The 17,758-nt window shown below is 41.1% G+C and overlaps 1 protein-coding gene across 2 annotated transcripts in view; it reads left to right on the top strand.

Moving 5' to 3' along the window:
• The window catches only part of SERINC5 (serine incorporator 5), a 156,785-nt gene that overhangs the window by 95,349 nt on the left and 43,678 nt on the right, over window positions 1-17,758 (top strand). For both annotated transcript variants that reach the window (XM_011934331.1, XM_011934330.1), the window contains exons 6-8: window positions 3,491-3,702; window positions 6,582-6,677; window positions 14,321-14,447. In XM_011934331.1, the coding sequence (XP_011789721.1) occupies window positions 3,491-3,702; window positions 6,582-6,677; window positions 14,321-14,447 (435 nt within the window). The remainder of the gene's footprint in view (window positions 1-3,490; window positions 3,703-6,581; window positions 6,678-14,320; window positions 14,448-17,758) is intronic.

Genomic DNA, 17,758 nt, shown 5'->3' with positions numbered 1-17,758 from the left:
GACCTCGTGATCCGCCCGTCTCGGCCTCCCAAAGTGCTGGGATTACAGGCTTGAGCCACCGCGCCCGGCCGGGTCTCCAATTGTTAAACGAACAGTTGGTTAATATAAGTGACGTTCAGGGGAAAGGTTGGGGTTGAAGATTTAACTTTGGGATGGACTGTAAACATTAATTAACTGTAAGAAAGTCCTTCATATTCTAATAACATAACCAAAAAGAATAGTGAATAGAAGTGTTGGTCGTCTTCCACCCACAAACCAGTCAGCAGTGTTTACCTTTTTCTGTATAATTCATGCTGTCTCCCCATCATCCATTATTATTTGCTCTTAGATTGTTTTTTCCTTTTTAAAATCCCATTTTCTCTCATTTCCTTTGTACGCCTTTCATGTTAGAATAATTCCAAGGCCATTGGAGTGTCTGGCACAGTTTCAGGAATATGACGGTCATTCTCATTTTGGCCTTTCCTCCGTATTTTCTTTGTTTCTGGCTGCAGGAATTTTTTCATCATTAAAACATTTTAACTGGGTTGCTTGAATACTTTCCAGTTTTGTGAGGGCATAAAGTAAGTTGCTTTTTCTGTGAGGTTTGGGAGAATGTGGTTACAAAGAGCAATTTAATCATAAGGCAGATGACAATGATTCATTCAGTTCATTCTCCCTGTTGTTCTGTCCAGTTCATTTAGCATTTGTAGATACTTTTCTTTGTTCTGAACAATTTCCTTTTTTGTGTGAGACAGGGTCTTGCCCTCTTGCCCAAGCTGGAGTGCAGTGGCATGATCTGGGCTCACTGCAACCTCTGCCTCTGGTGTCCAAGCGATTCAGCCACCCAAGTAGCTGGGATTACAGGCATGTACCACCACGTCTGGGTAATTTTTGTATTTTTGGTAGAGATGGGGTTTCGCCATGTTGGTCAGGCTGGTCTCAAATTCCTGACCTCGTAATCTGTCCGCCTTGGCCTCCCAAAGTGCTGGGATTACAGGTGTGAGCCACTGTGCCCTAATTTATTTTTTAATTGACATATTGTAATTGTACATATTTATCGGGTATATTTTGACGTTTTGATACATATATGTCATACAGTAATCAAATCAAGGTAGTTGGCTATTCATTACCTCATGGATTTATCATCTTTTTCTTTCTTTCTTTTTTTTTTCTTTTTTAAAGAGACAGAGTCACACTTGTCACCCAGGCTGGAGTGCAGTGGTGCAGTCGTAACTCACTGCAGCCTTGAACTCCTAGGCTCAAGAGATCCTCCTGCCTCTGCCTCCCAAGAAGCTAGCTAATTAGCATGTCCAGCTAATATCTTTGTTTTTTGTTTTGGTTTGGTTTTTGGTTTTTGTAGATGGGGTCTTGCTCTATTGGCCAGGCTGTATCATTTCTTTGTGTTGAGAATCTTCAAAAGCTTCTCCTCTAGCTGTTTTGTAATATACAACACCTTACTGCTAGCCATCATCACCCTACCATATAGTTGATCACCAGAATTTATTCCTATCTATTTAACTTTTTTTAATGTCAAATTTTCTTTTACTATTCCCTGATGCTATTTTAGATAAAGAAGGAGCACAGTTACAGGCCCTTCTTTTCAGTTCAGGGAATAAAGAGCTAAGGTCAGCCAATATGGTTCTTAGTAAAGGTAATTCTCTTTTCTCCCTAAGAAGATGGCATCCACAAGAGCTGCTGGCAAAATTTTGTTTCTGTTTTTAAAAGTTTATTTATTATTATTATTAAATATTTAGGGCCAGGCACAGTGGCTCATGCCTGTAATCCTAGCACTTTGGGAGGCAGAGGCAGGTGGATCACAAGGTCAGGAGTTCAAGACCAGCCTGGCCAAGATAGTGAAACCCCGTCTTTAATAAAAAGACAAAAATTAGCTGGGCATGGTGGTGGGTGCCTGTAATCCCAGCTACTAGGGAGGCTGAGGCAGAGAATTGCTTGAACCTGGGAGGTGGAGGTTGCAATGAACCAAGATCACACCACTGTACTCCAGCCTGGGCAACAGAGCAAGACTCCATCTCAAAAAAAAAAAAAAATTTAGACAGGGTCTTACTCTTGCCCAAACTGGAATGCAGTCATGGCTCATAGCAGGCGTCATCCACCTGAGCTCAGGTGATCCTTCTACCTCAGTCTCCCAAGCAGCTGGGACTACAAGTTTGCACCACCACACGCTGCTAATATTTCTAATTTTTGTAGAGACAAGGTTTTGCTATGTTGCCCAGGCTGGTCTTGAACTCCTAGCTTCAAGTGATCCGCCTGCCTCGGCCTCTCAAAGTGCTGGGATTACAGGTGTGAGCCACCTCTCCTGGCAGCACTTTGGAGTAGAGACTATGGCACTTTGGGGCTCTATGTTTATGGAGAAAACTTGGAGAAGCCCAGTGAAGAGCAACTTTTTCATCCTGCCAAAAACTTACCCAGGGTGGTTCACAGTCAGAATGGAGAAGCTAGAATAAAGTCTGTAGGTGGCTAAAGGAAATGAAGAGTCTCAGGACTGCTCAAACTCATTACACCAAACGGAGGGTTAAACCTGGAGACAGAGTCACATGACACTGCTGTCTCCCTCCCACCTGCCCATAGATAGCTGTGACTTCCCAACCTTGTGTCACAGGACTACACATTAGGTAGACCTCTACAGAAGGCAAAAGGCCCCGTGCATCCCAGATGACTGCCCTCAAATTGCTCATAAGTAAATTATCTGTTGATCCCTAAACCTTTCAAGATGTGTATCTTCCCATAAAAAAGGGCTTATCAGCTGTAACTTTAGGTCTGCGACCTAAGTGTAGCTCCTTGTCCATGGAATTGCAGTCTCTTACATTTCACACTGACAATGCCCATTACAAGCTTATCTTCCCAGGTGCAGAACAAAGACAGGAGAGCAGTCATTTCTCTGCCTACCCTGAGACTATATAATTAACTCTTCCTTTACTCCCTTTTGCAATGTTTATCATATCTCTTGTATAGTGGAGTTTACTGGGCACTAGTTAAAATCTCGGGAGAATGTTGCATTTGCCTCACCACCTGCCCCCTTTTCCTGCATGCCTTCTCCCCTTTAAAGAAATGGGTAAATCCTGAGCCTTCTGCAACCTCTTTGGGAGCACTGGCCACAGAAGATTCTATGACTTGTGTGTTTTTGGGTGCACCCTCAAACCTCTGGTTCAGTAAACCTCGGTTGATTGAGGCTGTTGCCTCAGTCTCTCATTTGGGTTGACGTTATTCATTTTAATGAATGAATACATTTGCTGCAGAAAGTGGAATTCTCTCAGTGTTGAGGGGAAATTCTAAGCTTTAGTCAAGAAGTTTCCGTATTTACCAGAACCTTCTAGCTTTGATAGAGCATAATCACTGCTAAAATAATGTGTCTTCTAGGCAGCTGGGTACCAGTGGCTGTGGCCTGTAGTACTAGTTACTGCCTGAGGGGTGGTGAATGTTATCAGAGAATGGTGGGTTTCATTGACTTGTCTTCTCTCCTCTCCCTCTTACCCACTTCCCGGAGAAACAGGACAGCAGGCACAGCCAGTAACAAGCTGTGGTACGCCTCCCTGGCCCTGGTGACACTCATCATGTATTCCATTGCCACTGGAGGCTTGGTTTTGATGGCAGTGTTTTACACACAGAAAGACGGCTGCATGGAAAACAAAATCCTGCTGGGAGTAAATGGAGGCCTATGCCTGCTTATTTCATTGGTAGCCATCTCGCCCTGTGTCCAAAATCGTAAGCATGTTTTTTTCCATTCTTCCTTATTTATGTTTTCCTAATTGTCTTTGAGCAAACCCAATGGTGGTTTTTTTTTTTTTTTTTTTTTTTAAACTAGTGTATTCCTTAACTTACTGTGGATGTGTCAGTAGTGGGCAAGGTGGAGCTCCAGTCTCTTCATATCTCACGCTCGAGCTGTGATAGCCAAGCATTTCTCGTGTCGAGAAAGACCTGAACTTAACGAAGTCAATTAATAGGAAGATATTGCCTTTGCTAAATAATGTACCACAAGGAGCCTTTAAATGGGAAATGCCTTCTGAGTATATCAAGTTAGTTGTTTATGAGCTTGCCTACAATCTCTGTGTAAAAGTTGAATGAAAGGGCCGCAGAAGGGGTTGGTTCTGGGGTCATCTTTCACTCAAGGCTGTGGGCAGTGTGGTCTGGGAGTGAGGAAGCAGGACATCCCATCCCAGCTCAGCCAGCAGCTGGCCCATGTGCTCTTCCTCAGTGAAGTCAGTGGAAACATGTGAGCCTGACCTTGCTCGTGGTCCTTTCAAAGCCGAAAGGAAGAGACAGTGGGATTTGAAAGTGCTTTAGGAAGTATACATGTGAATTGTCATTTATAAACTACTCTTGGTTTCTTAAGCCAGGATATAGTGTCTTTGGGCTTACAGTGAGATGTCCCTGGTCTGATGTTTTTTTGTGGGTCGGACCCTATAGGTGATGAAAATGCACATGACATTCAGGTTCTAGGTAGGAAAGTATAGGCAATAAATTTACAGCCCCCTTGAATCCTTTCTAAAATAGTGGTTTAAAAAGGCAACTAGTGGTCGGGCGCGGTGTTTCATGCCTGTAATCCCCACTTTGGGAGGCCGAGGCAGGCGGCAGATCATGTGAGGTCAGCAGTTCAAGACCAGCCTGGCCAACATGGGGAAACCCCGTCTCTACTAAAAATACCCCCAAAAATTAACCAGCTGTGGTGGCGCACGCCTGTAGTCCCTGCTACCTGGTTAGGCCAAGGCAGGAGAATTGCTTGAACCCGGGAGGCAGAGGTTGCAGTTAGCCAAGATCCCACCATTGCACTCCAGCCTGGGTAACACAGTGAGACACTGTGTCAAAAAAGAAGAAGAAGGAAAAAAAAAAAACAAAAACTGGTCACAAATAATGTTTTCCTCTACTAAAAATTTTAAGACCATTATTGAAATTGAGAGTATTCTCCTAATCCCTTTAATTGATCAGTTAAGAGTTCCTAGAACAACTTGATATTCTGATTAAAATCTTTGGGTTAAATCTTATCTTTTGAAATAGGGATAATGTTCTGAAATATTTGGTTTAATACCATTAGGTGCCAAGGGAAATCTTATTCCCTTGCCAAAGTGCAACATTATAACAGGGTCTATTTTATGTCTTTATCGGTAATTATAATTCAGTAATGGTAATTTTGGAAACAAATTTGACCACAAGACTGAGTAAAACTGCATCCTTTTATGTCAGTAAGTGGTCAAAAATTTCGCAGGAAAAAAAGAGAGATCCCTTATCACATCCTGGTTACTCTGAAGGATCTGAACCTTTAGTTTACTTGAAATATTATAACTTTCAAAAAATAACAGATGGCTTGTGAAGTTTCAGGGAAAAAGGAACACTTATACACTGTTGGTGGGCATGTAAATTAGTTCAACCATAGTGGAAAGCAGTGTGGCAGTTCCTCAGACCTAAAAACAGAACTACCGTTAGGCCCAGCAATCTCATTACTGGGTATATACCCAAAGGAATATAAATGGTTCTCATGTAAAGACACAGGCACACGTATGTTCACTGCAACACTATTCACAATAGCAAAGATATGGAATCAACCTAAATGCCCATCAATGGTATACTGAATAAAGAAAATGTGGTACATATACACTATGGAATCTGTGGAATACTGTGTAGCCATAAAAAGGTAAGCGATCATGTCCTTTTCAGGAACATGGGTGGGGCTGGAAGACATTATCCTTAAAACGAACACAGGAACAGAAAACCAAATACCACATGTTCTTGCTTAAAAGTGGGAGCTAAATGATGAGAACATATGGACACATAGAGGGGAACAACACACACTGGGGCCTGTCTGTCAGGGGGTGGAGGGTGGGAAGAAGGAGAGGATCGGGAAAGATAACTAATGGGTACTAGACTTAATACCTGGGTGACGAAATAATCTGTACGACAAACCCCCATGACAATTTTCCCCTTACAACAAACCTGCATATACACCCCCAAACCTAAAATAAAAGTTAAAAATAAATGAATCAGTAAATAACCTTAAAGCCCTTCTCCCCGTGAATGCTGAGCCCCATAGCCTTCCTCTTTAGCCAAGAGCAATTCTTGTATTCTGTTCCCAGAAGCTTTTTGTCCATTGGCAGGTAAGAGCTTTTTGTCCTGTCATAGATTGAGGTGTGTGATGACCTTGTAGAATCCGGAATACGTCCCCTGTGAAATCTGGTTTACAGCTTACTCCTCCCCTCCCCAACTAAGCTATGTAGTTTTATCAACAACGACGGTAAAACGGTAATTTTTTTTCTGATCTTGGGATTTAAGAACTAATGTTACAAACCTCAGGGAGACTAGTTAGTGTGTTTAAGTATAGCCATGGGCTCGATAAATTATTGGTAGAGAACTTGGCAGAACCTGACATCTTTAAAATAGCAATGTTCAGCTCAGTGTGTAACTCTCTCCCCCTTAATATCTTTTTAGTTTTATCTGAGAAACATACTACATTTTTTTTTCTCTTTTCTTTCCTTTAAAGGTGGATGCTCAAGTTTGAGGACTGTCATGGGGACTATCAGGTTTATTAGGCATATGCTTGCTTTTTCTTCAAATTAAAGCCTGTTGTCTGTCTGTCTCTTGTCATTTTTCAGGACAGCCACACTCGGGGCTCCTACAATCAGGGGTCATAAGCTGCTATGTCACCTACCTCACCTTCTCAGCTCTGTCCAGCAAACCTGCAGAAGTAGGTAAGCCAGCCTGTTAGGGGGCTTGTGTTTGCGGTGTGAATATTTTCATTCATGGAGGAATGAACTGTTGTTTAAATATTGGAGAGGCCATGGAGATAGAGAGCAGAAGGATGGCTACCAGAGGCTGGGAAGGGTTTGGGGGAGGTTTGGGAGGAGGTTGGGATGATTAATGGGTACACAATAAATAGGAAGAATGAATAAGACCTAGTATTTGATAGCACAACAGGGTGACTATAGTCAAATTTAATTGTACATTTAAAAATAACTAAAAGAGTATAATTGGACTGCTTGTAACACAAAGGATCAATGCATGAGGGGATGGATACCCCATTTTAGATGATGTGATGGTTACATATTTCATGCCTGTATTAAAACATCTCATGTACCACATAAATATGTACACCTACTATGTATCCACAAAAATTAAGTTGAAAAATAAATAATAGAAGTGTACTAAATCACAATAGAGAGATGATCTAGACTTTTTCATCTTTCAAGTTAAAAAAGTCTTTAACTTGAGCTATGTAAAGGAAAATTCCCTTTTTCAATTCTTCCTGGTGTGTAGGACAGACAGGAGGAAAGGTTTGGCTGTGGAGTTTGCTTTTAGGCCTAAATAACCTCTTAATTTAGTTGTATTTCCTTTCTTTTCTGACTATAGCAGTGGAACAGAGGGAGTGGAAAGAATGTGGGGGAGTGGGGAGCAGGGAGCAGGATCTGAGCACAGATCCCGTGATTTACTGGCTATGTGACCTCAAACCACTCGTCCTAAATGACATTTATTTACAGAGACAGCCGAACATAGTGATTAGAGCATGAGCTTTGAAGTCGGACTGCCTGGTTTGTAGACTGATCCTGCTACTTAAGTAACTTGCAGAAACTTAACTTACCCTCTCTATTACTTTTGTGATGTATAAATGCAAATATACACATACACATATACGTACATATATACATACATACACATAAGCATATATAAATGTATGTTTGGGTATATTTGAGCTTATTTAAATCAAATTAAATAAATGTAGTGTCTAAGAAAATTGAAGTTGTTTCCTCTTAAATTTGGAAAACTGGTGCAATGGTAATTTTGAAAGTTTTAGCTTATATGCATAGTATTTATGGGCTTGTCCTTGTTGCTATTTACAGTGGAAAGTAATGTAAGTGGAGGTCTTAAGTAAGTATTGCCTATCCTGGATTTAATTTTTTTTTTTTTTAATATTCTATCTTGACTCTGTAAGTGTACATAAATTTAGTCTCTTTAAGACTTTCTTTTATGTCTGCTTATGTATTAATTTCTGGCTTTAACTTACTGGGATTTTTATTTACAGTATTTTTTAAATGGCAGGTATCCCTTTAAAACAGAAAAAAAGGCTGAGCATGGTGTCTCATGCCTGTAATCTAAGCACCTTGGGAGGCTGAGGCAGGAAGATTGTTTGCGGCCAGGAGCTGAGACCAGCCTTGGCAACATAGCATCTCTACCAGAAAAAAAAAAACAACAAAAAAAACAGAAAAGAAGTTATTTTAAATTTCAAGTGCTCTACATTTTTTTAATTAGCCTAAGAATAAAGATTCTTGAAACCACAGCATACACAGGGAAGTTTATAGCATTAAACGCCTACATCAAAAAAGCAGAAAGATCACAAATTAACAACCTAATGTTGCACCTGGAACTGGAAAATCAAGAAGAAACCAAACCCAAAGTTAGCAGAACAAAAGAAATAACAAAGATCAGGGCTGTGTGAGTTGGCTCATGCTTGTAATCGTAGCACTTCGGGAGGCTGAGACAGGCAGATTGCAGGAGCCCAGGAGTTTGAGACCAGCCTGGGCAACATGGCGAAACCCTGTCCCTACAAAAAAATACAAAAAAATATCCAGGCATGGTGGCGCACATCTGTAGTCCCAGCTACTCGGGAGGCTGAGGTGGGAGGATCCCTGGAATCCCAGAGGTTGAGGCTGCAGTGACCTATGAGCTCTTATTGCACCGCTGCACTCTACCCAGGGCAATAGACAGGGACTTTGTCTCAAAAAAATAAAATAAGAAACTAAATAAAATACAGACCTCCCCCCACCAAAAAAAAAGCCCATGAGAAAAATACAGAGGATCAACAAAACAAAAAAAAGTTGGTTTGTTGAAAAGATAAACAAAATTGATAAGCCTCTAGACTAACCAAGAAGAGAGAAGACCAAATCAACAAAATTAGAAATGAAAAAGGAAAAATCACAATAATACCACAAAAGTACAAAGATCATTACAGACTATTATGAACATCCATATACTTACAAAGTAGGAAACCTAGAGGAAATGGATACATTTCTGGAAAGCAAGAAGGAATAGAAATCCTAAACAGGCCAATAATGAGTAGTGATATTGAATCAGTGATTTAAAAAATCTTCCAATAAGAAAAAGCCAGGACCGGACGGAGTCATAGCCAAATCCTACCAAACATATAAGGGAGAACTAATACCAGTCCTCCTGAAATTGTGCCAAAAAATGGAGGAGGAAAGAACTCTCCCTGACTCATTATACAAGGCCTGATATATCACCCTGATAACCAAAACCAGACAGGGATACAACAAAAAAGAAAATTACAGACCAATACCCCTGATGAACGTAGATGGAAAAATCTTCAACAAAATACTAGCAAACACAATGTAATAGTACATCAGAAGATAATATACCATGATCAAGTGGGCATTATACCATGGATACGAGAATGGTTCAACATATGCAAATTTATAAATATGATACATCATACATTACATATTACATAAACAGAATTAAAGATAAAAACCATGTGATCATTTCAATAGATGCAGAAAAAGCATTTGTTAAAATTCAGCATCCTTTCGTAGTAAAAAAAAAAAACCCTCAATAAAGTAGGAGCATAACTTAAAATAATAAATAGAAGGAACACAACTTAAAATAATAAAGGTCATATATGATAAGCCTACAGCCAATATCATACTGAGTGGGGGAAAATGGGAAGCATTCCTTTTGAGAACTGGACCAAGATAAGGGTGCCTGCCTTCACCATGCCTGTTCACCATAGTACTGAAAGTCCTAGCCAGGACACTCAGGCAAGAGAAAGAAATAAAAGGCATCCAAATTGGAAGAGAGGAAGTCAAATTATCATGTTTGTTGATGATATGATTCTGTATCTAGAAAACCCAAAAGGTTCCACCAAAACACTCTTAGGTTTGTATAATGAATTCAGTAATATTGAAGTATACAAAATCAACATACAAAAGTTACTAGTGTTTTGGCTGGGTACGTTGACTCACATCTGTAACCCCAGCACTTTGGGAGGGCAAGGTGGGTGGATCCTTTGAGGTCAGGAGCTCGAGACCAGCTTGGTCAACATGGTGAAACCCTGTCTCTACTAAAAATACAAAAATTAGTGAGTCCTGGTGGTGCACATATCTGTAATCCCAACTACTTGGGAGGCTGAGACAGGAGAATCACTTGAACCCGGGAGGGGGAGGTTGCAGTGAGCCAGGATCACACTACTGCACCCCAGCCTGGACAACAGAGCAAGACTCCACCTCAAAAAAAAAAAAAAAAAAACTTAGTAGTGTTTCTGTACACCAGTAATCATCTAGCAGAGAACCAAATGAAGAAGCTGGTCCCATTTGCAATAGCTACAAAAAATAAAATAACTAAGAATAAATTTAATGAAGGAGGTGAAATATCTTTACATTGAAAACTACTAAACACTGATAAAAAACTTAAAGGGAGGGGCCATGAGTAGTGGCACATTCCTGTGATCCCAGCACTTTGGGAGGCCAAGGTGGGAGGATAGCTTGAGGCCAGGAATTTGAGGCCGGCCTGAGCAACATAGCAAAACCCCATCTCTACAAAAATTTACAAATTAGCTGAGTGTGGTGGCATGCACCTGTAGTTCTAGCTACTTACAGGTCCGAGGTGGGAAGATCACCTGAGCCCAGGAGCTTGAGGTTACAGTGATCTATGATCAGGTCACTGTACACCAGACTGGGTGAAAGAACAAGACCACGTCTCAAAAAAAAAAAAAAAAAAAAAAAAAAGAATGCAAGCAAATGGAAAGACATCCCATGCTCATGGATCAGAATAAATATTGTTAAAATGACCATATTGCCTAAAGCAGTCTTACACATTCAGTGCTATCCCTATCAAAATACCAATGATATTTTTCACAGAAAAACAATCCTAAAATTTGTGTGGAAACAACAGAGCCAGAATAGCTAAAGCAATCCTAAACAAAAAGGACAAAGCTTGGAGGAATCACACTTCAGTGCTGGAGGAGTCCCTTCTTCAAATTATGCTACAAAGCTACAGTAAGCAAAATAGCATGGTATTTGCATAAGAATAGATCCATGGAACTGCATAGAGAACCCAGAAGTAAAGCCACATATTTATAGCCATCTGGTCTTTGACAAAGTTGACAAGAACACACACTGGGGAAAGGATACCCTTTTCAATAAGTGGTCCTGGAAAATTTGGATTTCCTTATGCTGAACCCCTATCCTGTCTCTCACCACATACAAAAACCAACAAAAGGTGGATTAAAGACTTACATGTAAGACCTGAAACTATAAAAATACTAGAAGAAAACCTAGGAAAACTCTTCTGGATATTGCTCAAGGCAAAGAATTCATGACTAAGACCTCAAAAGCACAGACAACAAAAACAAAACCAGACAAATGGAACTATATTAATCTAATTAGCTTCTGTACAGCAAAAGAAATAATCAACAGAGTGAACAGACAACCTGCAGAATCAGAGAAAATATTTGCGAACTGTGTCTTACGGGGGAGCAATATGCAGAATTTACAAGGAGCTCAATTCAACAACAAAAACGACTTATAAATACGACTAAATAATCCCATTAAAAAGTGGTCAAAGGACATGAATAGACATTTCATTTTTTTTCTAAATAAGACATATAAATGGCCAACAGGCATATGAAAAAAATGCTCAACATTGCTAATCATCCAAGAAATGCAAATTAAAACCATAACTAGATGCCATTTCACACCAGTCAGAATGGCTAGTATTAAAAAGACAAAAAGTAACAGATGTTGACAAGGATGTGGAGAAATGGGAACCCTTACACTGTGATGGGAATGTAAATTAGCATAGCTACTATGGGAAACAGTGTGGAGATTTCTCAGAGAACTAAAAATAGAGCTACCGTTTGATCCAGCAATCCCACTACTGGGTATCTATGAAAAGGAAAAGAAATCATTACTTTGAAAAGATACCTGCACCTCTGTGTTTATCGCAGCACAGTTCACAATAGCAAAGATATGGAATCACCTTAAGTGTCCATCAATAGATGATTGGATAAAGAAAACGTGATTTGGCCGGGCACGGTGGCTCACGCTTGTAATCCCAGCACTTTGGGAGGCCGAGGTGAGTGGATCACAAGGTCAGGAGATTGAGACCACGGTGAAACCCCGTCTCTACTAAAAATATAAAAAATTAGCCGGGCACGGTGGCGGCGCCTGTAGTCCCAGCTACTCAGGAGGCTGAGGCAGAAGAATGGCGTGAACCCAGGAGGCGGAGCTTGCAGTGAGCCGAGGTCGAGATCGCACCACTGCACTCCAGCCTGGGCTACAGAGTGAGACTCTGTCTCAAAAAAAAAAAAAAAAGGAAAAAAGAAAACGTGATTTATATATATATATATATATATCCATACAATGGAATACTATTCAGCCATAAAAAAGAATGAAATCCTGTCTTTTGTAGCAACATGGATGAAACGAAGCCATTATCTTCAGTGAAACAAGCAGACACAGAAAGAAAAATACTGCATGTTCTCACTTTTAAGTGGGAGTTAAATAGTGTGTACACATGGACATGAGTGTGGAATGATAGTGAAGTCTCAATCATAGGAAGGAGGGAGGGGATAGATGGTGAGAAATTACTTAATGGATACAATACACATTATTTGGGTGATAGATACACTAAAAGCCAAGACTTCTCCACTACATGTAAAAAAGCTAACACTTGTACGCCATAAATTTATACAAATAATAAAAGATTCCTTAAACCACAGCATGCACAGTTACGTTTACTGTTTCAAGTGCAAATACCAGTCATAATTTTAATCTCACTTCAGACACTTAAAATGTGCACGTTTTTAAAGTGGTTTCTAGAGTGTTATTTTATGTTTATGTTACTCGCTTTGGTGGCAAAGTTGGCAGTCAGACCTAGGTTGGGTGTTCCAAATGGAAGATCCCATGTCAGGTAAAAGGTAAATTACCACTGATGGCTATACAGGAATCTTTGTTACGTAATGTTTAGAATAACTCAGTTTTTCTTCTGTTTCACACTACAACAGTCAACACAGAAGGTTTCTGTGACACTAAAATATGTGGAGATTTCTCCCCACCAGCAAGCAGGCAGTAAGTTCCGCAGTGGGCTTCAATTGGGTGTCCTCCAATCCAGTTCGGATGCTCTGCCTGGAGATAAGGTCAGATTCCACAGGTTGAAGGCTCAATTTCACAAAACAGCCCTACCCTTCCCGCTGGTCACAAGTCCGGCCCCCCAGAACTTCTGACCAACTGTTAGGGCTCCCGCAGTTACCCCTTCTTTGGGATGGCTTAATTTGATAGAGTGGCTCACAGAACTCAGGAAATACTTATCTTTACTGATTTATTACAAAGGATATTTTAAAGAATACGAGTAAACAGGCAGGTGAAAATACATATAAGGCAAGGTCTGGAAGGGTCCCGAGCTTCTGTCTTCATGGAGTTGGTGTGGCTGGGTTCCTAACATGTGGATGAGGTTGTGTCTCAGAAAGCTCTCTGAACCATGTGCTTTTGGGCCTTTTATGGAGACTTCATTACACAGGCATGATTGATTAAATGATTAAACCATTGGCCCTTAGTGATCAACTGCCATTCCTCCCATTCCTGGAGTTTGGAGAGTGGGTCTGAAAGTCCCAACCCCTCTAATCTTACCTTGGTCTTTCTGGTGACCAGCCCCATCCTGAAGCTGCCTGGGGGCTGCCAGCCATTAGTCCATCATTAACATACAAAAAGACACTATTTTGGAGATTTCAAGGATTTTAGGAGTTGCATGCAAGTAAATGTGGATGAAGACCAAATACATATTTCACAATATCACATGTAGTCACCCATACTTAAAAAAAAAACCTCAGGAGGGTTTCCAAGTTATAGACAGAAAGATATCGCGATTATCATATCACATCTAAATAGCTTCTCAACTGGTTTAGGAGCTATTGTTGGCTGTTGATTCACCTCAGCACTGCTTGGTATCTACACCCTACCTCTCTTTAGGGGCTGCCCTGTCAACTGAAAAATGCGCCCGACTTGTCTTTTTACTATTGTTTGAATAGTACTGAAAATGAGCAAGACTCTCTCCTTTGGTCCTGGATCTGTTTGAGCCCCATGGCACTGAGCTGGAATCTGAGGGTCTTGTTCCAAGAGGGTGTGATGATGTGGGAGAATGGTTCTTTGAAATAGCAGAAATCCAGTCGGCATGGAAACAGCCTATAGAGTAGAGGTTTCCAGTGATAAGTGTTCACTATTCTAAGGAGGCACACCACAGCTACCTGAGTTTTGCCAAAATGAGTGCTTCTGTGAGTTACAACTGGGCTTTCTATTTGACTGTGATGACTTTGTGTTTTCTTTACAAGTTCTAGATGAACATGGGAAAAATGTTACAATCTGTGTGCCTGACTTTGGTCAAGACCTGTACAGAGATGAAAACTTGGTGACTATACTGGGGACCAGCCTCTTAATCGGATGTATCTTATATTCATGGTAAGTCTTGGGAGTTACTCAAGGCCATTTTTGCAGACTTTAAAATTACAGGAAAAGAATTGAAATCGCTTTCAGTAGCTGTGAGGCTGCAGAAACAAATACCATTTGAGGAGGGGGAAAACAACCACAAGTAAAAAGGTGAAGAGCATGAATTGTAAATATTTGAACTTCGTTTACCTTACTTGTTTTTATTTGGGGTCAGTAAAGCAAATATATGGTATGTTGCAGCACCATTGCCTAACACCCTTTAAAAGATGGTTGAATAGTAGTTTGCTGTACCCTTACTGGAGGGCAGGGGAGCACAAAGTGAAGAAGAGTTAGAATGTGCCAACATGTCCTGGCAGCTTTCTAATCCAAAGGAAATAGTTTTGTTCTGCTGTTGATGGAAAGAGTACAAAGTGCTGCATGCGTGGTCATTGTGTTCAGACAGGAAATGTTCCTTCTCTTTTCTGCTAAAACCTACAGTACTGCTGTTGACTAGGCAAAGCAGCTCCTCCAAAAGTAGATGTGATATATAAGTGGGCTGTGTTTCACATGCTTGTGGTGGGTGTTATTCCACCTTTAAAAGGCTTAAAAGATTGCTAGAGGGAGAAAACTCAAGGATAGAAATGGCTAGTTAATCTGGATATGTATTTTGCTGATAACTAAGCTTCCCTTTGACAGTAACCTTTTCACATTTAACCTTTCCTTCTGTGTTTACATTTTGTTAATGTTCAGTGTAAAAATGCAGTTCCATTGAATTCAGTTATAGGCACATTATAATCTTCCTTTTTGCTGAAACTAAGCACTCCTGGTGGTGATAGCTTGTATAAATACAATGTCTTTCTGAGCATGTTGGCATTTTCTCTTACCTCCTTTAACAGCTTCTACTATTAGAAAGGGACCAACAGGGACACAGACGTTTTGGAGTCTATTTGCTCAGGGTCATGCATCAAGCCATAAAATGCTTGTTTTGCAGGTGGGTGTTAAGATGATGGTTACATACATTCATTCTTGGCCTGTGTGTGACAAAGTGACAGAGTCTGCTTGTTGCGGAATGGACTCTGGTGACTTCTTTCTGGCCTTTCAATTTTACTAATTCCTAAGTTGTTCACTGAGTACCTACAATACAGGAAGCAGGCTGCGTGGTGCAGTGGCTCACACCTGTAATCCCAGCGCTTTGGGAGGCTGAGGCAGGAGGATCAATTGAACCCAGGAGTTTGAGACCAGCCTGGACAACATAGTGAGATCCTGTTTCTAAAAAAAAAAAAAAAAAAAAAATCAGGCATGATGGCACGTGCCTGTGGTCCCAGCTACTCAGGAGGCTGAGATGGGAGGATCACTTGAATCCAGGTGTCTAAGGCTGCAGTGAGCTAGGGGTAACTCCACTCCAGCCTAAGCAACAGAGTGAGATCCTGTCTCTTAAAAAAACAACTATGAAGATACTTGACAGAATAAAATCATATGTTTTTGTGGGTTACTGGATACCTATGAGCATATGAAAAAAATATATATTTGCCATTGGCCAGTGCAGTGGCTCACGCCTGTAATCTCAGCACTTTGGGAGGCTGAGGTGGGTGGATCACCTGAGGTCAGGAGTGAGACCAGCCTGGCCAACACGGTGAAACCCCGTATCTACTAAAAATACAAAAATTAGCCTGGCGTGGTGGTATACACCTGTAATCCCAGCTACTCGGGAGGCTGAGGCTGGAGAATTGCTTGAACCCAGGAGGTGGATGTTGCAGTGAGCTGAGATTGCGCCATTGCACTCCAGCCTGGGCAACAAGAGAGAAACTCTATCTCAAAAAAAAAAAGAACGAAATTCCCTTTAGATAAAGTAGAGTTTGGATTTGCCATAAACGCTTCAATGGAAAAGAAGGCAAAAATTCTTCTTGGCCTCCTGCATAGGGTTACCACACACAGGGCATTTCACAACATGGAATTTTCACCCTATCATATTTTCTCACTATTTCTAGCAGGTGTAAAGAATTCTTCTGAGTCGGCCCTTGAGTGAGAGATTATGAATAAAATGTTGTCTCTTACAGGACTGAGTCACCATAGTGGAGATTGGCAAGGGCTGGTCTGGTATTCCCAAAAGATGTCAATTTTCAAAGTTGATAGCTACTAAAAAAAAAAAAAAATCTGTCTAGATGCCAGCAACAAACATTGTTATTGAATGGGTAAACCACAGAACTGCAGTGCCTGATGGGATGAGAACATATAAAACTGCAGCCCCTACAAAGTGGGGACGAGGATGACCAGTCTGCTCTGTGGGTACTTCCGTAATGTGTAGGCGAGGGCACACTCTGTGGGCTGGGCAGTTAGTGCCCCCAGGAGTTAGTTCCCCCGGGGCCCATGTGATTGATGTTTGCTGTAATTATCCACTGCAGCTCTTCAAGGGGTCAGCTTTAAGAACACTGAATTCAGGCTTACTAGGGCCTGGGAATAAAAGGGATGCTGTAGGAGTGGGAGTCAGCCCAACTAGGGTTTTTTCAGATCTGGACTTCTGAAGAGTTTGTTTTCCTTCCTGACTCAGAGGAATGAAAGGTTGGAGGATGTTACAAAAAGGCCACATCATCTGGGTGGGAACTGTCATTTGAACATAATTGCAGGAATATCTAGAATTCTTGATAGAAATTGTAGGAAACCAGAGACTGTAGATAGTATGCAGGTTAAAGGGAGAAGAAGGCCAAGATTGCCTTGGGGTCCACTCTTTTGTAAAGTTGTAGAAGACTGGAAGGCTCCCCAGCTCCTCTCTTTCCCTTTCTCCTCCAGAGCCTCCAAGCCCCACCCCCAAATACTTGTTTCCTTTGGGGTGTCTCCGTCCTGACTCTTGCAGCTGGGACACCCTCTAGACGTATGTTTTAATGTTCGTAGCCTCAGCTCAGAAGAAGGGCTCAACCCAAACCTACTCCCTGCCTTTCTGCCTGGGGCCGCCTTTTCTCCAGAGCTTCCTTCCATTGCACCCAGAACCATTGCTGTGAAAGAACATCATAGCTTGGACCCCATGTAAGCCCTCACCTTGGTCCACTTGTGGTTCTCTGATGGCTCTTTTTATTTTTTTAGATTAAAAAAAAAAAATTTTAAGGCAAGTTCTCACTATGTTACCCAGGCTGAGTAAACTCCTGTGCTCAAGGGATCCTCCTGCCTCAGCCTCCCAAGTAGCTGGGACTACAGGCATAACCATAGCACCTGGCATTCTGATGACTCTCTCTTTCTTTTCTTTTCTTTTCTTTTCTTTTTCTCCCTTCCTTCCTTCCTTCTTTCTCCTTCTTTCTTTCTTTCTTTCTTTCTTTCTTTCTTTCTTTCTTTCTTTCTTTCTTTCTTTCTTT

The sequence above is a fragment of the Colobus angolensis genome, unplaced genomic scaffold (genome assembly GCF_000951035.1).
Source record: "Colobus angolensis palliatus isolate OR3802 unplaced genomic scaffold, Cang.pa_1.0 Scaffold134, whole genome shotgun sequence".
Taxonomy (NCBI): Eukaryota; Metazoa; Chordata; class Mammalia; order Primates; family Cercopithecidae; genus Colobus; species Colobus angolensis.
The sequence above is the reverse complement of the archived record's forward strand: the minus strand, read 5'-3'. Positions and strand labels throughout refer to the sequence as shown.